We start from the raw sequence: 23,980 nt of genomic DNA, 5'->3' as shown, positions 1-23,980 counted from the left end.
TGCTTAATGATGTAAAACAATGGTACAGTTTTTGTTCTGTATTTGTACTGACTCTGAGTTTGTGGGTTAGGGGAAGATACTTCTCAATGACCAGAAAGCAGTGACTGTTATTTGGCTTTTAAGAAACAAGTTGATGATGGCATTGGATGCCTCGTCTCTTCTCATTCTCCATTTTCCAAACTAACCTCATTTGGTGCGTCTCCACTCACTGACCTGTGAGATTACTGCAGACTGGAGATTTAGTTAGCACTCTTCTTAAATCGGCCAGTGCTTCAGTAATAGCGGTGGATTAAATTACAAAGTCATTTTATTAGGTTTTCCTAACGAGCACAGTTATGCCACAGAGTCTCTACTCTGCTGTCTCTTCACTAAACAGCATTACCCCAGACCCAGGAAGCCCAGACGTCTCAAGACATTGTTTATGTGAAGCTGTCAAAATTGGAAAGGTTCACATGTAGTTGACTGAGACATGCCTTGAGATGACAGCCATAAGAAAACGCACATTATTGAAGATTTATGTAAATTACAGCCCAATTAGCAGAATCAACAAGTAGGTATGGGTCAGACTCTCCCCCTCATTACAAAATTCATATGTGGTGATGTTTTAAATCATGACATCTAGGGTTAAACCAGCCTAGTATGAATGAGGGGACCATACACTGAGCAGATTGGCACTACCACCTATGCAAAAAAGGTCAACATCTCTTTCCAGAGGTTGTAGAACACATACAAGCCAACACAAGTGGGCTCAGTACAAACACGTATTTTCCCTCTTCAATGGGCAGCTATGACACGCTATAAATGGATGTTGACATTTTAAGATTGGCATTTTGTGATATTTAACAAAGCATTAAATCAAAGCTGCTTCGGTTTATCAAAGTCTACATAGGCCTACCTCTGAAAAGGCTACTTGGCTATTAATTAGCCAGGTAACAAAATTGATTGGCTAGGTTTTTGCTATTAGAAAAAGAGAGTACAGAGTGAGTATGAGTGGATTTTGTTGAGCCTCCACCACTGATTGACAACTCCATTAAGAAGCCAGTGCCTCCAGTGCCTCCAGTGCCTCCCACTCCTCCCACTCGGACCTGTCAGTGTCATCGCCCTCAATACGAGACTCTGGTCTCCTTCTCCAGCTTGGCAATTTTTTCAAACTTACTTGCTTACACGGCGGACCGACTAAGAATAGTTCGCCAGCCATGCCCCGCCAAGACTCAGCGGCCCCAACGGGAAGCCTAGGCGCCCAGGGCCCATCAAACCCCGGCTACAACACCAACCCTGTGCCGGTACCGGTCATCACACAGACGGACTCAAGGGACAAATGGAGCAAAAAGATGGATTTTCTCTTATCTGTCATTGGCTTCGCAGTAGACTTGGGAAACGTATGGAGATTTCCCTACATTTGTTATCAGAACGGTGGTGGTAAGACCTTTTCGCACATTTAATTCCTTGCATTATTTTCGTACAACCTCGCCTGTTCCCATGCGTGTGGCTTCAATGCAAACTGTGGTGGTGTGAATCTTAAAATTACATTCAATCTTAGTTAGGGTTAGGGTTAGTTAGTTCTATCTTTATTGTGTTTGAATGATTTAGAACAACCTAAGATTGGAAGATAATGAATAGTTGTCTCCAGGAACAGTTAAAGCGTGCGCTGGGCTCAGAGGAGCTGTCCATGGTGGTGGTTGGCGGCTGCGCTCCACAGTGAGACGGCTGGAGACCTCAACATGGATTTATTAGAAATGTTGCGCACTTTGACATAACATTTTTCATTTTACTAATAGGCTTAGTAGGCCTAGTAATGTAAACTATTTGGCTATTGCATTACGCAGAGTAGGCTGAATCGTGAAAAGACAGGTTATATTGTCTACAATGTCAAAATGTACCTCTCAAATACAATCTGAGGTTCCACCAATAGAACAAATAGCCTTATAACCTACAAATTCAGTCTATCTTGTTTATCGAAGACACTCGCTGATAAAGTACAGGTTCCACTCACAGATGAAGCTTGTTGGTGTTTTTACTGAAATAGCCTGATAGTTGTTTTCTCTCATATTTCCCGGAGGCCTATGCTTTTCATTGAAGGCCCAGACTGAGATTTTATCGAGGCGATATTTTACTTGTTGCGCGTCTGTGGCGCTCCATCTATCTAAACTTGCGTCTCTAAAATCTCTCGTCATTTATATGCGACTTATATTGGAAACAAATCTTATATTGATAAAGTGTTCATTCAAATGTCTACGGATACAGCCTGTAAAATAATATTAATCCATGGTCTGATATTTAGTTGATCTAGGCTATATTCAATTAATGATTTGAACTTGTATGCGTTCATGAGAATATGATACCTTGGAAATAGAAAACATGTAGTAGGTAACATTTTAATAGGCTTCATGAAAATTAGAATAATAGTTAAAATTGTAATAAACTATAAGCAAAAGTCAAAAGAGTTTCCCCATGATGATGGTGGTGGCTATGTTTACAATAATTATTATTAGTATTATTAGTATAGTAGTATTATTATGTGTAGGCTAATTTCCAACTCACACTGCTTCATCAGCACATGATCATTTTATGATAAAATATACTTGAACTTGATATGCTAGTAATGAGATTTCTCCATCTACTGTATGTGCAGGGGCCTTCCTTATTCCCTACATTATAATGGCCATCTTTGGAGGGGTGCCACTCTTCTACATGGAGCTGGCACTGGGACAGTTCCACAGAACCGGGGCCATATCCATATGGAAGCACATCTGTCCCATCTTCAAAGGTACGCCCCACACCTGGGCAACTCTTTAGATTGCCTTCATGATATTCACACCTTGATCTTTATTTTCACCTCCTTGAGATCCTTGTTAAAAATGAAATATGTATTAATTTATGTGTAACCACTCTGGAAAAAGATGTACAAAGTGGGTCAGTTGAAAGGTGAAGTATTACATTCACCTTTGCTTAGCACTTACATGTATGAACGGATAGTTCATCATTCAGTTGGGTTAAAGAGGCACATACAGTATCACTATGACTACGATTATCTGACTGACACCTCTGTCCGTTGGTTCAGGCATGGGCTTTGCCATTTGCGTCATCGCCCTCTATGTGTCTTTCTACTACAACACTATCATCGCCTGGGCGCTCTTCTACTTCTACTCGTCCTTCGCCAGCACGCTGCCCTGGACCAACTGTGACAATGTCTGGAACAGTGTCAACTGCACCAACTACTTTGGCAAAGACAATGTCACCTGGAACAATTACTCCAGGTCACCAGCAGAGGAATTTTACACGTAAGTGCATGTAAGTGACAGCACAGGGATATTGTGTAGGCATAACGATGCCTTGAGTAGCCATAACAATATTTTTACATCACTGGTGATTTTATGATTTCTGTTTCTGTTTCTGCATTGCCATTTCCATTTCCAGTATGTAGTTGTACGTGTAGTTGTACGTGCTGAAACATGCTGTCATATGTAGAGGTTGATAGAAAACAGGCCATTTCTTGTAGAAGTTCGGCCATATCAACCTTTCAGGTAAAGGATGTAAACCTCATGTATTTTTCCACCACAGGAGGAATGTTCTGGAGATCCACAAGTCCAACGGTCTGCGTGATGTGGGGGGCGTTCGCTGGCAGTTGATGCTCTGTCTCTTCCTTATCTTCACTATTGTTTATTTCAGTCTCTGGAAGGGAGTGAAGACATCAGGCAAGGTAGTGTTGAGGAGGGAAATCTGCTTTGGAAACGGCATCAGTGTTTTAGGACCATTTACAGGCATGTTGTTGTACTGTATATCATGTTGACTGTGGTGCAGAGGGCTGTGATTTCCATCTCCCTCCCTTTCTCTCTCTCTCTCTTCCCCTCCTCTGTCTCTGTCCTGTGCCAGGTGGTATGGGTGACAGCCACCTTGCCCTATGTGGTGCTGTTCATCTTGCTGATCCGTGGTGCCACTCTGCCAGGTGCCTGGAGGGGCGTGGTCTTCTACCTCAAGCCCAAATGGGAAAAGCTCCTTGAAACCAGTGTGAGTTACAAGCACAGACTGGCTATCCAGAATTCACTATGGCACCAGATCATTTATGGAGGAAAAACACAGTCAATTATCTTGAGGAAATGTTGCAGTATTGTCTGATATTATTTGATACTGTTTCAAGTCGGCAATAGTTTGATCAACTTAAGACAGTCTATCCAATGTGCTTTACCCACGCTTCCTCCTCTCTTGTGGTCCCGTTGTGTGAGTGAACGGTTTGGTTCAAGGGAATATAGATGAGATGAGATGCATAAATAAGCCACAGCACAGGATAATGCGACGCATAATTGGTTTAGATTTGTTCCATTAACAAAGCCCCCACCCCCCCCACTCCCCCCTACTCACCCCCCCCCCACCCCCCCCCCACTCACCCCCCACTCACCCCCCCCCCCCCCCCCACTCTCCATACACACTCTCCTCCTTTGCTGTCGAGTACATGGTCCTCTTCAGATCTCTGACTACGACTGTGTAGCGATTGGATGTCTATGAAGCTGTCATCACCTTGTTCAGCACCACAGCTGTCAGGCGCAACAGGCCACATAAATCTGTTTGAAAATTCTGAAAGTTACAATAACATTCTTCAAACAATAATTGCACAGTCAAGGTGAACACTGTTGCGGTAAATAAACACCTTGTACAAATGTAATATGGTTTGCATGCTTGAGAGGAATGAGCTATCCACCAGGGTGAATGATCAGACTACACACACCTCGCACAAAACACACACCTCGCACAAAACACACAAAATGTGCGTAAAGCGCAACAGAAGACAAGGACTATGCCAGATGGGGCATTTGTGCACATGTTGCCCAAATATGATCAAATCTATCAAAAGCTTTACTTGATGAGGGTTGGCCCTTCCTTATATGTGATTATGCTACAGTAGGAACAGTTAACTTAGCAAACTAAGCAGACAGACTCAGGTCTCTTGACTAGTTCTGTTGCATTATAAAGGGAGGTTAAGCAGTTATGATGAAGAGGTTAAGGAGCTGGATATATTGCAGGTTCATTTCCCGGGTGCAGGACCCTACTTTCACATGACTGAGAAAATGAGTAATAGTTGATAATCATACAGAAAGGTGTTCTGTACACAAAAGTAAAATACAAGGAGTCCTCATCTCCTAGTGTCAGATGGAAATATGACCGTTGTCCATGTCCCCTGTAGGTGTGGGTTGATGCTGCTGCTCAGATATTCTTCTCTCTGGGTCCTGGATTTGGCGTGCTTCTTGCCCTTTCCAGCTACAACCCCTTCACAAACAATTGCTATCGGTAAGGTGGTCCTGCCTCAGTACTCCATTCCGTACTATTGATACATACTCAGACTTTATTCACCAACCAAAACATGTGAGAGCATATGATAAGTAAACACATCAATCACCTTCAAACTAGTAAATTGATTCAATCTAGAGCGTAATGTTGCCCAAATATTCCCCTGACAACTTGAGATGAGTTGTGGTTGGATCTCCAATGAGAATGTGTTTCCATTCTGAACTCTCTAGGCTGGTTTCCAGGACACAGACTAAGCCTCATCCTAGACTAAAAAGCATCTTCGATGAAGATCACCTATTGAAAGTGTGATTTAGTCTAGGACTAGGCTAAATCTGTGTCCAGGAAACTGCCCCTCTAAGGTCAAATTATGCACACACCCATTCTTGAATCTCAGGCTAACTATAGCCCTCATGTTTAATTTCATTTAGCCCTGTGCTCTGTGGAGAGGGAGGAAACACCAATGTGTTGAATGGGAGAGCTAAAACGGATGTCGCACAAAAACTCTTTGAGACAATGTGATTAGTGGAAGAGTAGTGAGTCCAGTAAGGTGAAGATGAATGGGTGACGTGGTCTCCTGAAGGGCTAATTGAATTGTAAGCTCCCTGTAAGGCTGCTGCTGTGTGCGGGGCTAATATGATTAGTAAAGCACGGCAGCACGTGAGGAACCAGAGGCCCTGCCTCTCTGAGACGTTAATAAATCACACTGAACATGAATGAATCGGCTCCTGCTGATGAGAGGCTTCAGGTTATCCTAATGACAGGAAAGTGAATGTCCTCTCACTGTTGGTTGCTCCTAAGCAAAATCTTTGAATAGCTAGTGTTGAGTTTTATCAATCTCAAGATTTCACTTGAAAAGGAAACTTTAAACAGGTGCTAAACAAAACATGCATATTATATTGAAAGGAAAATTATTGTCCTGCAGGACATCGTCATTTCCTTTTCAATGCAATATATGTTTTGTTCAGCCCGTTTCAAGTTTGTGTAGTCTGTCTCCTACAACAGTGTGGGTTATCCTCACCTCTCACACAAGGCTCAGGGTTGAGTATTGGACCAAAGGCTCTCATAACCAGAGGTTACAGGAGTGAAAACGAGCTGCACCCCCTTAGGATGGGAGATAGCTTTCAATGGGAATTTGATAGATTTATGTTAGAAGTGATCAAAGAAAAGTAACCAATTTTGGAGACAGTTTCACCACTTACACAATCCCACTTCAATGTCTGCTCACAACAAGCGGTGTGAATGACTGTACTGTATATGAGGATTCTATCAGGGACCATGTGTTTCTCTCTGTTACCAGTGATGCCATAGTGACCAGTCTGGTGAACTGCCTGACCAGTTTTGTGTCTGGGTTTGTGATCTTCACTGTGCTGGGCTACATGGCAGAGATGAGGCAGGTGGAGGTGGAGGATGTAGCCAGAGATAAAGGTCAGTGGACAAACCTCATCGAGGTAAAGCACTTAGACACACTTGGCTGATGGAACACTGGCATACACCCCCCCATCCTCCCCTCTTTCAAACCTCCTTCCCAGGTCCAAGCCTCCTCTTCATCACCTACCCAGAGGCCATCGCCAACATGATGGGGTCAACCTTTTTTGCCATCATCTTCTTTGTGATGATGATCACTCTTGGCCTTGACAGCACGGTATGAGGGAAGGGATGGGTGTCTACTGTAACTACATGATGTAGTATGTTTTATGTGTCTGGTGTCTACTGTAACATGATGTACTATGTTTTATGTGTCTGGTGTTTACTGTAACATGATGTACTATGTTTTATGTGTCTGGTGTTTACTGTAACATGATGTAGTATGTTTTATGTGTCTGATGTTTACTGGTTGTGTGTCTCTGTGGTGACGTTGACTCTCCTCCCTGTGTCTCAGTTTGGAGGCCTGGAGGCCGTCATTACCGCGGTGCTGGATGAGTACCCAGGGTGCCTGGCTCACAGACGGGAGCTCTTTGTATTGGTCTTGGTCATTGTCTGTTTTTTGGGCTCCCTCAGCACCCTTACTTATGTGAGTAAAAAATATGATTTTTATGACTTGAGAACACAAACCATACCTTTTATCGAAAACAACATGTGGGCATTGGGCCTGAAACTGGACCCATTCAACAGCTGATGCTCCACTAGTCATTATACAGTGTCATTGCAGACAGTTGAATACATCTTTAACACTGAAACTGATTCAACTATGACATTCCTGTGGTATTAACAGTGTTGTGTTGACACACATACTAGTTGAGTGACAACAGAGTGATCAGTCATAAGTGACAGGTATGTGTCTTTGGCAGGGTGGGGCCTATGTGGTGAAACTGCTGGAGGAATTTGGGGTGGGCTCCTCCATCATTGCTGTTGGCTTTCTTGAAGTTATTGCTGTTTCCTGGTTCTACGGTCAGTCATAGTTGGGTCATCTTACAACTTGTGCCTCCTATTGTCCCAGTAGTATCGTGTAACTCATAAAATATATAAACAAGTGACAACAATATTCTCTTCAATGTTATCATGTTAACAGTCTCTCAAACTTTGATTTGTTTTAGGTATCGAGAGATTCAGCAATGACATTAAATCCATGTTAGGCTATTCTCCTGGACTGTTCTGGAAGGTGTGCTGGGTGGCCATCAGTCCTGCATTTCTAGCGGTGAGGAGAACATGAAGGACAACATAAGTCGCTTTATTGTAGAATTAACTTCTGGATCTAAAATGAACCATATGTTATATGTTCATACATCCAACCAATATCATCAACAGTGTTAGCCATCCTAGTGTTAGCCAACAGTGTTAGCCATCCATTCATTAACAACACTGACCCACATCAGGAGAGAGAATCAGACCTACAGCTCAGTGGAACCCGGCTGGTCTGAGACCTCTCAGATCAAATCATCCACACAGCTCTTTTGATAATCTGTAGATGAATGGACAGTGTTGGATCAGGGCAGGGATGGGTGGATGGTCAGTGGAAGATCAGGAGAAGGAAACTGATGTTAACAGGACCAGTGACCATATTATTTCAGTTCCTAAAACCTTTTTTCAGTCTCAAAGTCTGTGACGCACAACTGCTCATTGCTTCACTGCCATATTTAAATGTGATTTATTGCTGTATTCTAGAACAGCCTTCCTGTAAATGTCAATCTGATTCACCCTGCATAACTTACTGTTGTATCCTGGCTCCACTTTGCATACATACCTGCTATTGTCCCTTGGTCACCCTCTGCTGAGAGAGTTGACATGTTCACTTCCAGATTTCTTTCTTATTCCTTATTTGAACAGTGAGATTGTTGCTGTTCCCATGATAGTTCATGATTGTGTCAGAAAAAAAGCGTGTTTATATATTAAAATATTAATTTTTATAGACCAACAGGATGCTGGGTGTGACAGTGAGGCTTGATGTTACAGTGTTTTGGTCTCTTCTGTCAGTATATAATAGTGAGCTCTCTGCTGAAGCCTCCCCCCCTCACACTCTTTGACTACAAGTACCCCGACTGGAGCATCACAGTGGGCTACATCATCGGTGCCTCCTCCTTCATGTGGATCCCTATTTACATGGTCTACAAGCTGGTGTGGACCCCTGGATCACTCAAACAGGTCAGACCCCCTAATGGGATCCTAGCATGTGTTATAGATACTCTATCACTATTTACCAAATAGACATTCAGTGTATGCTCAGTATAAGTTACCAAAACAGCAGTTTGTGCTACTCTTAGGACAGTAGTTCCTTCCTTCATCAGAGTGATGATTTCATCGTACACCCACTTCTGTTGTTCCCTCACCACTGGTCCCTACACGTTGTTGTCCCCAGCGCCTGGCAGTGTGTCTGAGACCAGAGAGGACCTTGCCAGACATCCACACAGACTCCCTCAACATGACTCCTGTCCCATAGAACCACCTCCTTACTGCACAAAGCCACGGATGCAGCCAGGCACATTATGCCGCTACCAACTTGCTCCTGAACAAGAGCAAACTCAGCAAATACAGACCACTTTCATGGGGCTTTAGTTGAATCTTTACTTTCCCTCAATGGATAAAATAAACACAAAAAGTTTGTGAGAGGGAATATGATATAATAATAATAACAGTATATTAAATTTGAAGTGATTCTCATCCGAAAGGGTCCTAGATATACAGAAAGTAGCTACACATAGTATTTTGAATTGAAAAATTGAGTCTTATCAGCAGACAGGTTTCTACAGCTACAGAAAATCACACAAAGATTAAATGTTACTACTGTAGGTTGTAACTCTGGGTGGAGTTACAGTCAGTTGTAATAAGATATCATTCTAAAACAAGCTCTTATGATTTGATGTCGTTCTATGCCTCTAAGGCATCGACAGTTAGAGTTAGAATTAAAAACATGACTCTTCTTTTATATGATTTCCACAGCAAGTTTAAAAGATTCAATCACCATGATCTTTTCTGTGTGGTTGACAAACGGTTGATGTCTTCAGTTTTCCAGTGGATCTTCTTAACCAACATGCAAGCGAAAGGTTTACCTCAAAAAATGCAGTTAGCAGATGAGACCAAAAACACTGCTAAAAGTATTTCCTTTCTGGTTATACTTTATTTCATAGTTGGCCATTACCTAGTATCTACTTAGAAGTTACAGTGCAACGTGAGATGATAATTACATAATAATAACCTAGTATTTAATGTGTCATTAATTTCTTCTGGATTCCATTAAACAGCCACACTACTACTACTTATTTGGTAATAAGTACTTACCAATTGTGTTGAATTATTCAAGGTAGAAGGAACTCAGTGATTTCTTAGTGAATACCAGCAGAGATGGGATTTCAAAATAAAGTGTAATATTATTTCCCCCCAAGTGTTTGTTGTTAAGATAAACAACTTCCAGTGTTTTCAGCCTTAAATCTGCCTATATATTATATATTATGTCAAAGCATTGTATGATTTGTATTGATATTGTGCCTCTCCAGACAAACAAAAATATTTGTATTTCCTTTCTACTATATGTGACAAGACTGTTTGAATTTATTTTCAGAAAAAAATGCCCAAATCAAAGCCTATCAGAGATTGTAACATATTTCTATTCATTTTCAACCTTAAACTAAATTGTCTCTCGAAAATAATGTGATGAGGAGTTTAATGCTATTTATTTGGATTGTTTTGTGATTTTTGTCCACCTCTTAATTCTACTAAATAGAAAATATATCAGGTCCCTGTATTTGTATGATGTGGCAGAAACTTTCTCTCATACTGTTCATGTCATAAGCATTAAATAATGATAAATATACTGTATAAACATACCATAGGTATTACATCTTTGTGTCTTTGTCCTTCTTGTCTGTTATTATTTATGATTAAGATAAACAAAACCATCTTAATTAGCCACATAACATGAGAGCTGCAGTACATCAGCTGACATTAGTCTGAAACAGGTCAACTTGTCTGAAATGTGGACTAAATAAACATGCAGACGTGTGAAACTGCAGGGGTGATTTTCATCACTGATCGCTGTTTCATGTCATTGTCATGGCCGTCGCTGTTCTCCTCAATGAGAGATTTTAATTAACAGGCTGATTTGCAATATCCAGAATCTATCAACATACAAGGGAATAGAACAGCTTCCAGCTTCAAATGCTTTTAATGAAATGTTTTATTAAACAGAACTCCCCAATCCATAGTAACCCACACAGTCCTGGTAGGGCTTGATCACGTCAAGGACCTCTGGTATGAGGATAAGAGAATATAAATGTGATCACACAATCCCTCATTTGGGTATTTGTACAGAGGGGGAGGTGCAGATCAAAGCCCTTTTGTGTGAGCCATGGCCGTAGAGGTGGATCTCAAACAGACCTGCAGAGACACATGAAAGCCGCGCTACTCAATTCATTTATTACCATCAGAGATGAATAGCTCGGCAAACTTCACTGTGTGCGGAAGACACTGCACAGTAATGTAATGATTGCATTGTAAACAGAATATATATATATAGCTTGCTGTGTCATAAGCCATCAAGCCAGACCCACTCAAGTGTGTAATGTACAGGCTCTGACTTGGAGAAGTCTCTACTGTATCCAGTGTGACCCTGTGATCCAGGTTCACCTTCCAAAGATAGAAGAGTAACAGCATTAAAGACAGAAACAGACTTCTGGAAATAGGTGGCGTCTACTGCACGTGCCTGACTACCAGGATTGTTTGCAAATTCATAATTCGGAACAGATCCTGAACGCATGTCTACTCAGAACACCTGACGTACCTCCAGATGAAGAGTTTACCATAGAGAGCATGTTGTATAATTGCAGTATTCACTCTGTATCGGGAACATCTTCAACAAACTCATACAAGCGTTATTATGTTGTCTCTCCCAAACACACACAGAGAACGGAGAACGGTACCCTGCAGTGCATAGCTTCACCAGTTGAGAGGTAAGGTCTGTAGTAGGCAGCTACTCCAATAACAGTACACACAGGTTTCTTGTTGCAGTGATTTATGGGGTCAGGAAGCCTCCAATGTCATTTCCAGTCCTATATGGTGGTTAGACGTTCTCCAGAACCAATTACGCTTCTGGGACTCATTCGAAAAAAGTGTTTGCGGAAAAGTTTGCAATGGTGCATGTGCTGCAGTGGCAACAGATGATGATGAGGTAAAGGCCATCTGCATCAGTCATGCATGGTAATGATGTAATACTCTAACCCCAAGGAGCTTGACCTTTATAACACAGCTCTTTGACATTTCAGCAATGTAGGGAATGCGATGATGGGGGCCCACCCATAGAAACAGAATTACTGTTGTTGTTCTTTAAAATATGGGGATACCAAGACTAAACTAAGTGAAATATTCCATGAACTGCAACACTGCAGTCTTGTTTAGCCAGAGTAGCACCACTTACTCTCAAATAACAACAATTCCTAGGCTAATCAATGTGTGCAGTATCAAAAGTAACATCACATCAATCACTCTACAAATATCTAATCAAGTCAGACAGTAATCAAATCAGGAATGCAGTTGATGTGATGTGATCATTGGTTGAGTTGATGAGTTGTTTCCTAGAGACCGGCGGCTTTAGGACCCAGTGCTCCATCACGGCGGAAGCGTCCTTCTCAGTCTGGATCTTTGGATTTTTCTTCCCAACCGAAATAATCCTGATGATGTTGTTCCCTAGCCGACAAAGTCTACTTCTCAATTTTCTATCTTTTGCGTTTGTGAACGGGCAAGCGGGTTACAAACAGAAGGAAAGGCCGTATGTGGTCCTCCAGAACCAGAATTTGGGTAAGGCTTGCCTCGGGTTTCGGCCCTGCGGTGTGAACCGTCCTGAGGCCCGGGGTTCTGGAGGCGCACCTGTCCGAGGGGGGACGGGGGGGACGGGGGACGGGGGGAACGGGGGACGGGGGGGACGGGGGGGATGGGGGACGGGGGGGATGGGGGACGGGGGACGGGGGGGACGGGGGGGACGGGGGACGGGGGGACGTCCGATGTTACCATCAATGCACGCATGCTTCCGTTCTGTTCATATGTGTCCCACCTCTATCCACACCTCGGGGTTTCGGGTTTAGGAAATGCCCTCTTGTGAAGAAGCCTCGAAAACATATTCGAGGTTTAGAGAAGGGGCGTGTATCTGGGTTTAACAGGCATCATCCAGGAAGAGATGAAAACCTCTATCAGGCTGCTGTTGTAACTTTGTGTTTTTCTGTATATTGCAGTTTTACTCGTCAGCGTCTTCTCCGTCCTGTTGGTGGTGATGATCCTCATGGCTGTGTGTGTGTATAAACCGCTGCGTCGTCGGTGAGCAGCACGCAACGTCATTATGAGTTGTCATCTCCATCAGGAGGTCCGACTCAACTGAGACAGACTGGTTCAGAGACCACCATCCCAGCTGCCTGTCCCTGTTCAGAGACCACCATCCCAGCTGCCTGTCCCCGTTCAGAGACCACCATCCCAGCTACCTGTCCCCGTTCAGAGACCACCATCCCAGCTGCCTGTCCCCGTTCAGAGACCACCATCCCAGCTACCTGTCCCCGTTCAGAGACCACCATCCCAGCTGCCTGTCCCCGTTCAGAGACCACCATCCCAGCTGCCTGTCTCTGCTCATAGAGAAGGGAACTATACTGTCAAAAGCCATATCTACCTATAAGTGCTGTGATCTACCCAGCTAGGGTTCTTTTTTAAATTATAAGGTAATATACTTTTTATATTAAATAACCTAGTTTGAACATTATTTCTTACTTTGTGTTAAGTTCCTACTGTAACATAGAAATCAGGGAATATAGACCCATGTTCTCCAATAGTAGAATGTAATGTGACTCAACACAAAAGCTGCTGTATCATTTGAATCCTCTTTTAATATACTTCTTTTCATGTGATTTGAAGTCATTGTTTCATATTTTTCTATATTATTTATTAAATTACATTTTATTTAATAACATTATTTAAGTATTTATTTAAACAGACCATTTGATGGTTAGCCGATTCACTATGTACTATTGGATGAATAGTTCCCTCACTTCTGAAAAACCCATTAAAACCTAATATGACAAATCCTTTCCTTGTCTTTTGTGACTCAACCTCATAGCACAAATGTGTGTCTTGTACTGCTTGTGTCTTTACATTTCTACACCATATGCAAGTCAAACAGCTATGCAAGTCAATGACACAAAGGCTTACAACATTTTTTACAGGACTTTTAACCTCTTTTAACCTTTTGTTTTTAGAGCTGTGAGAGAGAGAGTTCAGTACTTTTACGGTTAGGGTTAGGGGTAGGGTTAGGGTTAGGGTCAGGGCTAGGGTTAGGGTCAGGGCTAGGGTTAGGGTTAGGGCTAGGGTTAGGCCTAGGGTTAGGGTTAGGGTTAGGCCTAGGGTTAGGGCTAGGGTTAGGGTTAGGGTTAACCCTAACCCTTTTAGGGGCATACCACTTAACAAGACCCCTTTTCATGTGTGTGTGATCAGCGTATACGCTATGTCCTGCATTAGCACTCTTGAAGAGACCACCTGTCAATAAGCCTCAGGTCCATTCTTACATTCATTAAAAAGGGAAAGCAGGTTAAGGGGGAGAGAACTCATTCCCTTAATCCACCGCCATGGAAACAGAGTGCTCTTCTGGATCTAGTCCCTTCTGCCTGACAGTGAGTCCTCCATCTCAAAAGGCTGACCTGACAACTGACTCAAACAATGCATTTTTCATCCTTTAATGAAAGTGACCTGACTTAAATCAAGTCACTGCTATACATCTTTATGATGTGATTTCCATACTAGGTTCAGATGTACGTACTTAGTAGTACAGGCAGTAAGCCACATGAGGGATGAAGCCCCAGATGAGGGTTAGGGTTAGGGTTAGGACATTACATCAGCATCTCAATTGAAATGTCTTATCTTATTTTAAGATCATGAATCGCCGTTTTTACACAATGGACACCAAAACAGTTTCTTGGTTCACTTTGTGTCAAATGTCTCATAATTAATAATCAACCCCTGTTCTGCTGTTTAATGTGCATGGAGGGGGTCATAATGGCTAAGAGGATTTTCCATTCCATTTTCAGAACTGATTCCTCCTACACAACATGCTTCCATAATATTCTTATGCCATCCAATTGGATTAGTGTAAACAGTCCAGATGCTCTAATTGGTCAGTGTAGTACGCACAGCACAGATGTCAGGATTGCAGTGAATTAAGGCGGTGGCTATGTTTAGCAAACAAAACATCAAATCCACACATAGATGTTTTTGATAATCCACCCTCATACATCCATTACTACAGTGTTTGAACAATGTGCATACAGGGCATTGCTGCTGTTTAAAAGACACAAATTAATCAATCCTGTTCTGTCTACTATGATCAGGAAAATATGTAAATGTGTTATAATATGTAAAATCAAATACACATTGAAATAAAGTGCTTTTATTTAAGAAAGAGAAACCAACATCACAGTTGACAAATGTTTTCTTGAATTCTTTAACATGTTAAAAAATATGCTTTTCTGCTAGCAAATGAAGCAGTACAAAGACTGTTCCCAGAGATGATAACCATAGCTAACTCTGGTCCAGAGATGATAACCATAGCTAACTCTGGTCCAGAGATGATAACCATAGCTAACTCTGGTACAGTAGAGACCGCTCAGCAGTTTGGCAATTTGATCATTAGCAGTTTGAGCTCAAGCAAGACCCCCAAAAAACAGACAAAGCAATGCATCAGAAATATGCTCTATATACTGTTGGTTATCAGTGTAATTAACTACATTGGTTAATGCATTTTGATTCCAGCCACACTCCTGAAACCCCTTGATCTCGCTTTAAAGACAAGGCATTTACACTGACTCCTGTCCTTAGAAGGTTTGGTCTGAGTGGAATTGCACAACACTGACCCCCGCTCCCCCCTACCAACCTTGTGTGAGACAGATTAACACCTGAGACCCCCTTCAAACACAAAATGATTATGCTACACTGAGCTGGCATCCGTGTTTGAGGTTCTCACACTTCAGGCAGCCCACAGGTTTGTCGTCACAAGGTAAAAAAGAGCCCTAGCAAGTGTCCTTAGAAACCTGTTGTGTTTGAGGTCTAATGGCCATATTCTTCAGCATGTAGGAAAGGACATTTTCCATATCAGTGGATAGCCTAGCCTATAATAATCCATGTTGCAACACTGTGTGTAAGCACCTGTGAATCATGTGTATGCTTATTCATCCAAAGGCAGGCACAATGGCTTCTGCTATTGCTTTTTTGAGTTGAGGTGCTGATGGTTGATGGTGACCACTGGTGACTCAAAAATTAAACAAGATTGGCATCTTCTGTAAAGACTTAGGGCCATATTCAATAAAACCAGGGTAGTGCTTTAATTCTCTACCCTTCACAAGAGGTACGCACTTGTCACTTCCCTGTTCGCATGGCTTCAGATATTCCTGACACCAGACTATTTCTTTTAAATCCATGTAGGGGAGTGTACAATAGCACACTTAAAAAGAAAGGTAGAGAGTGGTATTGCAGCCCAGGTCTCTGCCTGGGACGAGGCAGGGATCTCATCAACCTGGTGATTGGTTTTGATTGAATATGACCCCAAGTTATGCAGTAGCAGAAAAACAGGGCAGCGGCAAGTCGTATTGTTGACGTTGTCCTGCTCAAAGTAGGAAAAACAACTATATCCATTACTAGAATACCATCTCCAACGTGGCTACAATCAACTAATAAACTTCTCTAAAATTTAAAAGCAGAGGGACAGTGGAACAATAGAACCCTGAGATATTCAATCTTTCAGTCAGACCGTGAACCTCAGCCAAATGGCTCTGTCAGAATACTAGAGTGTCTTCCCCAGTGCTCTGAAACTACAATGTTCCAGAAAGTCAACTGTACCTGCCACAGGTTTAACCTGCTCCTGACACCCAACACTCAACACAAACAAACACATGGCAGGTTGTGGTTGCAGTCTTGACACCAAGTGAACCAAAAACCCTCCCAAAACAATCTCAGACTACACAGATGCCTCTTCAGAAGAGACGTGACTATGCATTATTTAGAGATACAAATATATAAAGGAGTACGGTATGTTTTCACCAGAAAATAGGTATTAAAGTATTGAATACAGAAAATTCAAATGGCTGTGTTAATGAACAGTTAATGTTTCCAGTTGGCAAGGTAGTTTGGGGGAGACGGCTGATCGTGGTCTGGGAAGGTTAATGCGATCATGGAGAGGCGTGGCCTCACACCTCATTCCCTCTGGTTTCCTATTTTACTTCTCAGTAAGCGATAGCTGCAATATCCTCTCCAGCTCCTCTTCCTCCTGCTTCCTCCTCTTCTCGTCTTCCTCCTGAGCCCGGGCTGAGAGCTCCATGGCCAGGCGCAGGTCTGTGTCAGGGCTGGAGGCAGAGCCTGAGCTTGCAGGACTTGATGTGTCTCCCAAGTCCACCAGCGCCCCCTCTGGGATGCTTCTGGAACAGTGGAGTGTTTTGAGTCAGGGGCAGTAATGTTTACACTTTCCTTGCCCTACAGTTTCATCAGTACCTGTCATGTCTTTGTCAACATATCTACCCAAACACACCACACACCTTCCTTAAACTTCAAAATGATGTGTACATGTGCAATGGCCTGACTTTAACCCTGCTTCCCTCACCAAACCCCACCAGTCTTCAGAGCAAAAGCATATTCCCCCTCATACAACACAGTGGCCTCATACAACACAGTGGCCTCATACAACACAGTGGCCTCATACAACACAGTGGCCTCATACAACACAGTGGCCTCATACAACACAACGGTGACCAGACGTGATGAAGACACCATGTACCTGTCACTCTGGCTGCTGAGCAGGACGTCCGTGTGGTCGCCATTGGCGTCATCCCAGGTCACCTCCTACGACACAAAACCAGGTAGAACAGACTCAGACCAACACAGAGGCTGACGGGAGAGCGAGAGGAGCTGACAGGGGGTGGGACGGGGGGGTAGGGGACAGAAGGCAGATGAAACCTGACTGACCTGGCCTGGGGGTCCGCTGGACTCCAGGAGACTCTGGTGGATGGCGTACTGGAGCAGCTCCTCGTCATGGTTGGAGACGGGCGTGTGGCGGCTGCCCCCTCCTCGATGGCGGTAGTGTGCGGGCACCTCAAACACAGAGGGGCACACCTGGAACAGAGGGGGAACTGGGGGAGGGGGGGGGGGGGGACAGAGAAAGGGAAGAGTATGGTGGACACCAATTTGTTGTTTCAATATGACATCAATCAACAATATCATGATTTCACCATATTTCACACTCACTCATGGTTGTTTGTTGGGACACTAGGACGCCTACCTGCAGCTTCTTCGTCCTCCTCTGAGGGCGTGGGTGTGGCGGCCGATGGGGGCGTGTCCACCGGGTCGCCTGTGCTGCATTTGTTGACGCTACCAAAGGTAATCCTGGCATTGAGCACGTGAAACAGGGGGATCTCTGTGTGGTAACAACAAAACATTAGACTCCCATCCATCATCATACACCATCCATCATCCTACACCATCCATCATCATACACCATCCAACATCCTACACCATCCAACATCCTACACCATCCAACATCATACACCATCCAACATCATACACCATCCATCATCATACACCATCCACCATCATACACCATCATCACCATCCATCATCATACACCATCCATCACCTATGAGCAAAAGCCTCTACTTAGACAAACATCGGAAGATAACAGCTTAGTTAGAAGATCCCAATTGTACAGACCTTTAACTGTAAACCCTAACCCAGAATCACAACGCCACGCTGATTTTTTTGCAACAACCTCTTAGTGGTGTGCTTGTATAGATGGTTAGAGCATTTGTGTGTCAAGGTTACAAGCTCTTTGTATATTCAGTTTCATGGCAGAACAAGAGTACCTATCTTCACAGGAAATCCAGGAGGAAATTTCAGGGTGACAAAATCCCGCAGTCGGGCGAAATGGGTGCTGGTCCTCGCCATGAGGTCAATAATGGGCGTCACCTGCTCCACCAGGGAGAGAGGGTGTTCCTCACTCATCCACAATGTCCCCTTAAACCTGGACAGATCAGAGAAAAACACACACACACACACACGTCAATATCTCCCCAAGCTAACAAAGGATATTACAATTCCAGTATACACTAACATGTTTAAGTAAACATTTCTCTCCTTTGAGTGATTTACTTACTTCTGGGTTCGGATGGTGAGTTCAATAGGCCGGCCAATGTCTCTGTCCTCAAGGTCAAAGTCTGGGTCAAAATACTCCTCTGGTGTGATGGCAGTAGGGTTGGTAGCTGTTGCATATTCCAGAGTGAGGTCCTATCCACACAACCAAGTCAAGCATACTTATCAATGCTATTGCAACCAAGACGGTAATGTTTATGCAGAGTACACAAATTTGAGGATAGAGGATTAATACCTCAAAACCTAAAAATCAGGTCTGTGTATCTCTTACCCCCTGAGCACTTATCTGCTGTTCCACAGTCCCCAGAAGAGACTCAAGAACATTTCTCTCACCTAGAAGCGAAATGTGACAGAACACATGATGTTATATTATGGTGTCAGTCTGCTGGTCCAATGCTCACTCAGCATGTCAGCATCTTCTCTGTGATTATGTCTGGTCAAGGTGTCCTCACACCCAGTGAGTGACCACAAAGAGGAACCATGAGGCACGTACTTTTAATCCTGGCCTTCTCCTCATCAGTGAGATGCTCTGTTCTGGTCCGGATCACCACGTTCACGTTGTTCACAGTGAAAACCTGGAAGGAAAACAACCTTTACCTCACAACACTGAACATCTCTGACATAACACTGAACATCGCTCACAACACTGAACATCTCTACCATAACACTGAAATAATAATCTACTGTAGATCTTGACAAATTGAAGCAACCGACTTGTGTGTGAAATGCTTGAGTCCTAGCACTAACTAATTAAAGTTCCAGACAGACACCATCTTTCCAACCTTCCTCAGCGTGTGTGTGTGAAGTATGTGAACAGTACAAACTGAGAATCAAACGTTTTACGAACCTTAGCTTCAAATCCATTGACAACTTCAGTTTTGTCTGACCTCCATCCCCAAATCCCAGACTTATTCCTGTGAGAAAAAAATGTGTGTCGTGTAAATATAACTCAGTGTACAAGGTTGCATGTGCTGATTTGTTTCATGACCACACAGAGGGAGAAAGGGGGGGGGGGGGTCATATTCTTGCCTTTCAAAAGCGATGTGCTTGGTGTCCAAATAGGTGTTGACAATGGAAGTGGTCAGCCTCTTGGCCACTTCCTGTTCAGGGGGCTGCATGGAGTCCAGCGTCACATCCTCAATCTCCCGGGTGATGTCAAAGCGCTCTGTGTCCACTATCTCCTCATCATGGTTCACCTCTATCAGCTCTGTGCAGGTATCTACCAATGGGCACAAACACACACCATGCAGCAGGACGTCATACAAGAACCAGGAAGAGAGAGACAAGACACTGCTGGCTAAAACAGCATCCCAGACCTGTCTGTCTGTTCACACCTGACGCAGCAGACTCACGTCTCCTCTGAAGATGTAGCTCCTGCTGGCTAAAACAGCATCCCAGACCTGTCTGTCTGTTCACACCTGACGCAGCAGACTCACCGTCTCCTCTGAAGATGTAGCTCCTGCGCCCTCTGATCCAGGTCATGTTCTCAAAGCCCAGCAGGGTGGCGTCGACACGCAGGCTGGCACCACTCTTCCAGATCCGACACACGTCACTGGGACAAACCCGGGACACCAGAGGGACTGGGAGGGATGAGGAATTCATTCATTTATGGACTTATCGCTACATTTGGCCAAGAGACTAAAAGTCAATGTTTTTTAAACCAGTTGTTTAAAGGAAGGAATAAAGTCAAACTTACTCCAACTTGTGAACTCCCATTTCATTTCCATGTAGAAATCTGGGGACTGGGGGTTCAAAGTGGCATGAGTAACCTGCTTTCATATTTGGACCAGCAACGTACAAATGTGATGGGTGGAACTATTCATACGTGGAAGGAATGCATGAAGGAAGAGTAGAGAGATAAGAGAGATTAGAGAGTAGAGATAAGAGAGATAAGAGTAGACGTTAGAAGAGTAGAGAGATAAGAGAGATTAGAGTAGAAGTTAGTAGTTAGAAGAGTAGAGAGATAAAACCTCGCGGATCTTGCATAGCAGCTCAGGAACTCCTCCCAGGGCAGTCGAGGCTTTGAGGTAATCTCGCCGCTGAAGAACCAGCTGGACCATCTCTGGGTCTCCGGTGCTAACCGCCTCCTGCAGCACTAAAGAAACACATGTTTGAAGTGTTTATACAAAACATGTTTGCAACAACAATCCAAACCTGCTGTTTTGACCAGCATCATCTGTCAATTCTGCTCCTAGCTGCAGTAGGAGGGAGACACACTTACTAAATCAAGCAGACTTTGCCTGCAAATGTGTAACTGGAAATTCACAGAAATGTGTGGAAGAGATTCTGAGTGACCATCACACATTTTCAGAACCAAACTAATCACTAAGTCATATTCAGGCATAGACAAATACAGCAGAACACAAACACGAATGTCTTAACTCCAGTGTCACGTTGGGAAGAGAGCCTGCCTCACCTGTCCAATCATTGGCGTTCTCTTTGGTGACTTCAGCACCATGCCTTAGCAGGACTCTCACCGACTCCAGGTGCCCCAGAGACACAGCAAGGTGGAGCGGCGTCCTTCCTCTGGGGTCCACAGCCTCGATGTCAGACTAGGGGGAATTAACAGTAATGGCAATGAGTTAAACTAAATCACTGAAAACATGGCCATCCCTCTATAGAATACTGTACAGACTGTTAGGTGAGTTGGTGACCTCATCATAAATGTTGCGGCAACTTCCTGGTTAGAGATATCAACACAGGTAGGCGTGGTTCAAATCATCAGAACTGGCTCTCTCCCTATAGGGTTAGGGCTCTCTCCCTATAGGGTTAGGGTTAGGGCTCTCTCCCTATAGGGTTAGGGTTAGGGCTCTCTCCCTATAGGGTTAGAGTTAGGGCTCTCTCCCTATAGGGTTAGGGTTAGGGCTCTCTCCCTATAGGGTTAGAGTTAGGGCTCTCTCCCTATAGGGTTAGGGTTAGGGCTCTCTCCCTATAAGCAAAAGCAGATGAATTCTGATTTTTTTTTTCAGCTGTAGACAGGAAGTAGCCCCACTCTTTATGGTGATGGCATCTTGTCAACAATTACTCTACGACACACTGTTGGTACAGCAACTACATTTAGAGCAGTTACACCATTCTGAATGAATCACACAACAATATATACACTCACGGAGCACTTTATTAGGAACACCTGTACACCTTCTCATGGTGGAGGTGATGGAACACCTGTACACCTTCTCATGGTGAAGGTGGTGGAATGGTGTGGGGAATGTTTTCTTGGCACACTTTGGGCCCGTTAATACCAACCAATCATCTCTTGAATGCCACAGCCTGTTTGAGTATTGTTGCTGACCATGTGCATCCCTTCATGGCCACAATTGACCCATCTTCTAATGGCTACTTCCTGCATGATAATGCACCATGTCACAAAGCAAAAGTCGTCTCAAACTGGTTTCATGAACATGACAATGAGTTCAGTGTTCTTCAGTGGCCTTCCCAATCACCGGATCTGAATCCAATAGAACACCTTTGGGATGTGGTAGAACGGGAGATTCACAGCTTGAAAGACCTGAAGAATCTGCTGGAATTGCGTGATGCAATCATGTCATCATGGACCAGAATCTCAAAGGAATGTTTCAAACATCTTGTGGAATCAACGCCACGAAAAATTCAGGCTGTTTAGAGAGCAAAGGGAGGTCCTACCCAGTATTAGTATAGTGTTCCTAATGAAGGGTGTATTACCCAGTATTAGTATAGTGTTGTAATAAAGGGAGTATTACCCAGTATTAGTATAGTGTTGTAATAAAGGGAGTACTACCCAGTATTAGTATAGTGTTGTAATAAAGGGAGTATTATTAGTATAGTGTTGTAATAAAGTGCTGGGGGAGTGGATATACCTGACTACTAGACAGAATAGCTGCTGGATAACTAGAGAGGAATTCTTTCCAGTAAATCTATTTATGTAGAACAGGTTGGATGGGTTGAGCTCCATGTGACTGGACAGTTTTTAAAGAGCGTCTCCAAATCCAACTAGCATTCAAGTAGCTAGCTAGCAGGCTAGGCTATGTGGCTAACTAGCAGGCTAGGCTATGTGGCTAACTAGCAGGCTAGGCTATGTGGCTAACTAGCAGGCTAGGCTATGTGGCTAACTAGCAGGCTAGGCTATGTGGCTAACTAGCAGGCTAGGCTATGTGGCTAACTAGCTGCATAGAGCACATAACAAGTGAACCCAGCTACAGTGTTGATGTTTCTAGGTTTAACACACCTTTGATAACGAGTGAACCCAGCTAGGGTTAGGGTTAGGGTTAGGACAGGGTTAGGGTTAGGGTTAGGACAGGGTTAACATACCTTGGTTGACTCGGTCTCTAACCGCCTGTAGTCGTTCCTCCAGACCAGAGCATGCAGAGGAAAGGTAACCCTGAAGTCGTCGGCGGCCGCGGCTAACATCGTTCTCTCCGTTAAACGTCGGAATAAAGCAAGCTAGATAATACTTACTGCCATGAAAACCCTTCGCTAACTTCTGTTTCTGAGCACATCTAGAATGGATGTTTTTGTTCTCATCGTCGGACAGAAAAACGGGTCAAATTCTGCTTCAACTTTTCCCGAATCAAACTTTTGAAAAACAAGGAAGTGTCAGATTGAGCCTGTTGGAACAGGGGTGGGCGAAATAAACGCATTTCATCTGAAAACTAATTTTAGCAGATCATCTGGATCAACAGAGGTCTAACATTGTGGAAAACGTTTATAATATACACATCATTCTTAATCCAAGACGCAAATTAAGTCGTAATAAATGAGTAAAGAATAAAAGTGAAACCCCTCAGAAGCCGCACTTCCCCAGCACGGGCGGGACCACGTTCTGCAGCAGCCGGGGGGGATTTTTTCGGATTATGATCAATTTGGTCCAATTTAATACAAAATCTCTATTTTTAATTGAATTCATATCGTGTAACTTAAAATAAAGCCACTACTGCATGTGGCGACTCTCTTAATCAGATGTAACATTAAATGACTTTTCCAGCCAGTTGACGTGATCCTGTTTACCAGCTACGTCATCTGGATGGAAACCCCGCGCGGTGCTGCGCAGCTTCCCAGATCTGCGGTCATATGGATGCGCTTAAAGCAACGTTAAATATGTCTAATAAAACGATAAACATTCGACAACCTA

At 43.5% G+C, this 23,980-nt stretch overlaps 2 protein-coding genes across 3 annotated transcripts; one reads left to right on the top strand and one right to left on the bottom strand.

Moving 5' to 3' along the window:
- Positions 1 to 1,196: 1,196 nt before the first annotated feature.
- On the top strand, positions 1,197 to 9,157 carry slc6a4b (solute carrier family 6 member 4b; the record flags this gene model as incomplete). Its single annotated transcript, XM_083672650.1, has 13 exons — positions 1,197 to 1,419; positions 2,633 to 2,767; positions 3,062 to 3,281; positions 3,562 to 3,700; positions 3,874 to 4,008; positions 5,180 to 5,283; positions 6,581 to 6,708; positions 6,813 to 6,925; positions 7,163 to 7,294; positions 7,572 to 7,671; positions 7,818 to 7,918; positions 8,695 to 8,862; positions 9,077 to 9,157. 13 exons carry the CDS (start codon positions 1,197 to 1,199, stop codon positions 9,155 to 9,157), a joined length of 1,779 nt encoding a protein of 592 aa, XP_083528776.1.
- A 5,953-nt stretch (positions 9,158 to 15,110) lies between these two features.
- Positions 15,111 to 23,709, bottom strand: ankrd13a (ankyrin repeat domain 13A). 2 transcript variants are annotated; one of them, XM_083673037.1, is made up of 15 exons: positions 23,161 to 23,709; positions 21,290 to 21,425; positions 20,844 to 20,968; positions 20,570 to 20,615; positions 20,310 to 20,453; positions 19,903 to 20,092; positions 19,721 to 19,787; positions 19,367 to 19,448; positions 19,145 to 19,206; positions 18,878 to 19,008; positions 18,588 to 18,745; positions 18,008 to 18,142; positions 17,695 to 17,858; positions 17,507 to 17,571; positions 15,111 to 17,147 (listed from the first exon to the last, which is right to left on the bottom strand). In XM_083673037.1, exons 1-15 carry the CDS (start codon positions 23,257 to 23,259, stop codon positions 16,952 to 16,954), a joined length of 1,800 nt encoding a protein of 599 aa, XP_083529163.1. In that variant the 5' UTR covers positions 23,260 to 23,709; the 3' UTR covers positions 15,111 to 16,951. The 2 variants fall into 2 exon arrangements, with proteins under 2 accessions (XP_083529163.1, XP_083529162.1); XM_083673036.1 differs by having other exon boundaries at positions 15,111 to 17,150; positions 23,161 to 23,705.
- Positions 23,710 to 23,980: the final 271 nt, after the last annotated feature.

The sequence above is a fragment of the Argentina silus genome (genome assembly GCF_951799395.1).
Source record: "Argentina silus genome assembly, chromosome: 7".
NCBI classification, from domain to species: domain Eukaryota; kingdom Metazoa; phylum Chordata; class Actinopteri; order Argentiniformes; family Argentinidae; genus Argentina; species Argentina silus.
Note: the sequence above shows the minus strand (reverse complement) of the source record. Positions and strands in the feature narration are given on the sequence as shown.

Coding starts and splice junctions, on each gene's coding strand:
- ankrd13a (XM_083673036.1), bottom strand. CDS start 23,259: ATGTTAGCCGCGGCCGCCGACGACTTCAGGGTTACCTTTCCTCTGCAT. Junction 21,426..23,160: donor TAGAGACCGAGTCAACCAAG/GTATGTTAACCC, acceptor AATTCCCCCTAG/TCTGACATCGAGGCTGTGGA. Junction 19,207..19,366: donor GGAGAAGGCCAGGATTAAAA/GTACGTGCCTCA, acceptor TTTCGCTTCTAG/GTGAGAGAAATGTTCTTGAG.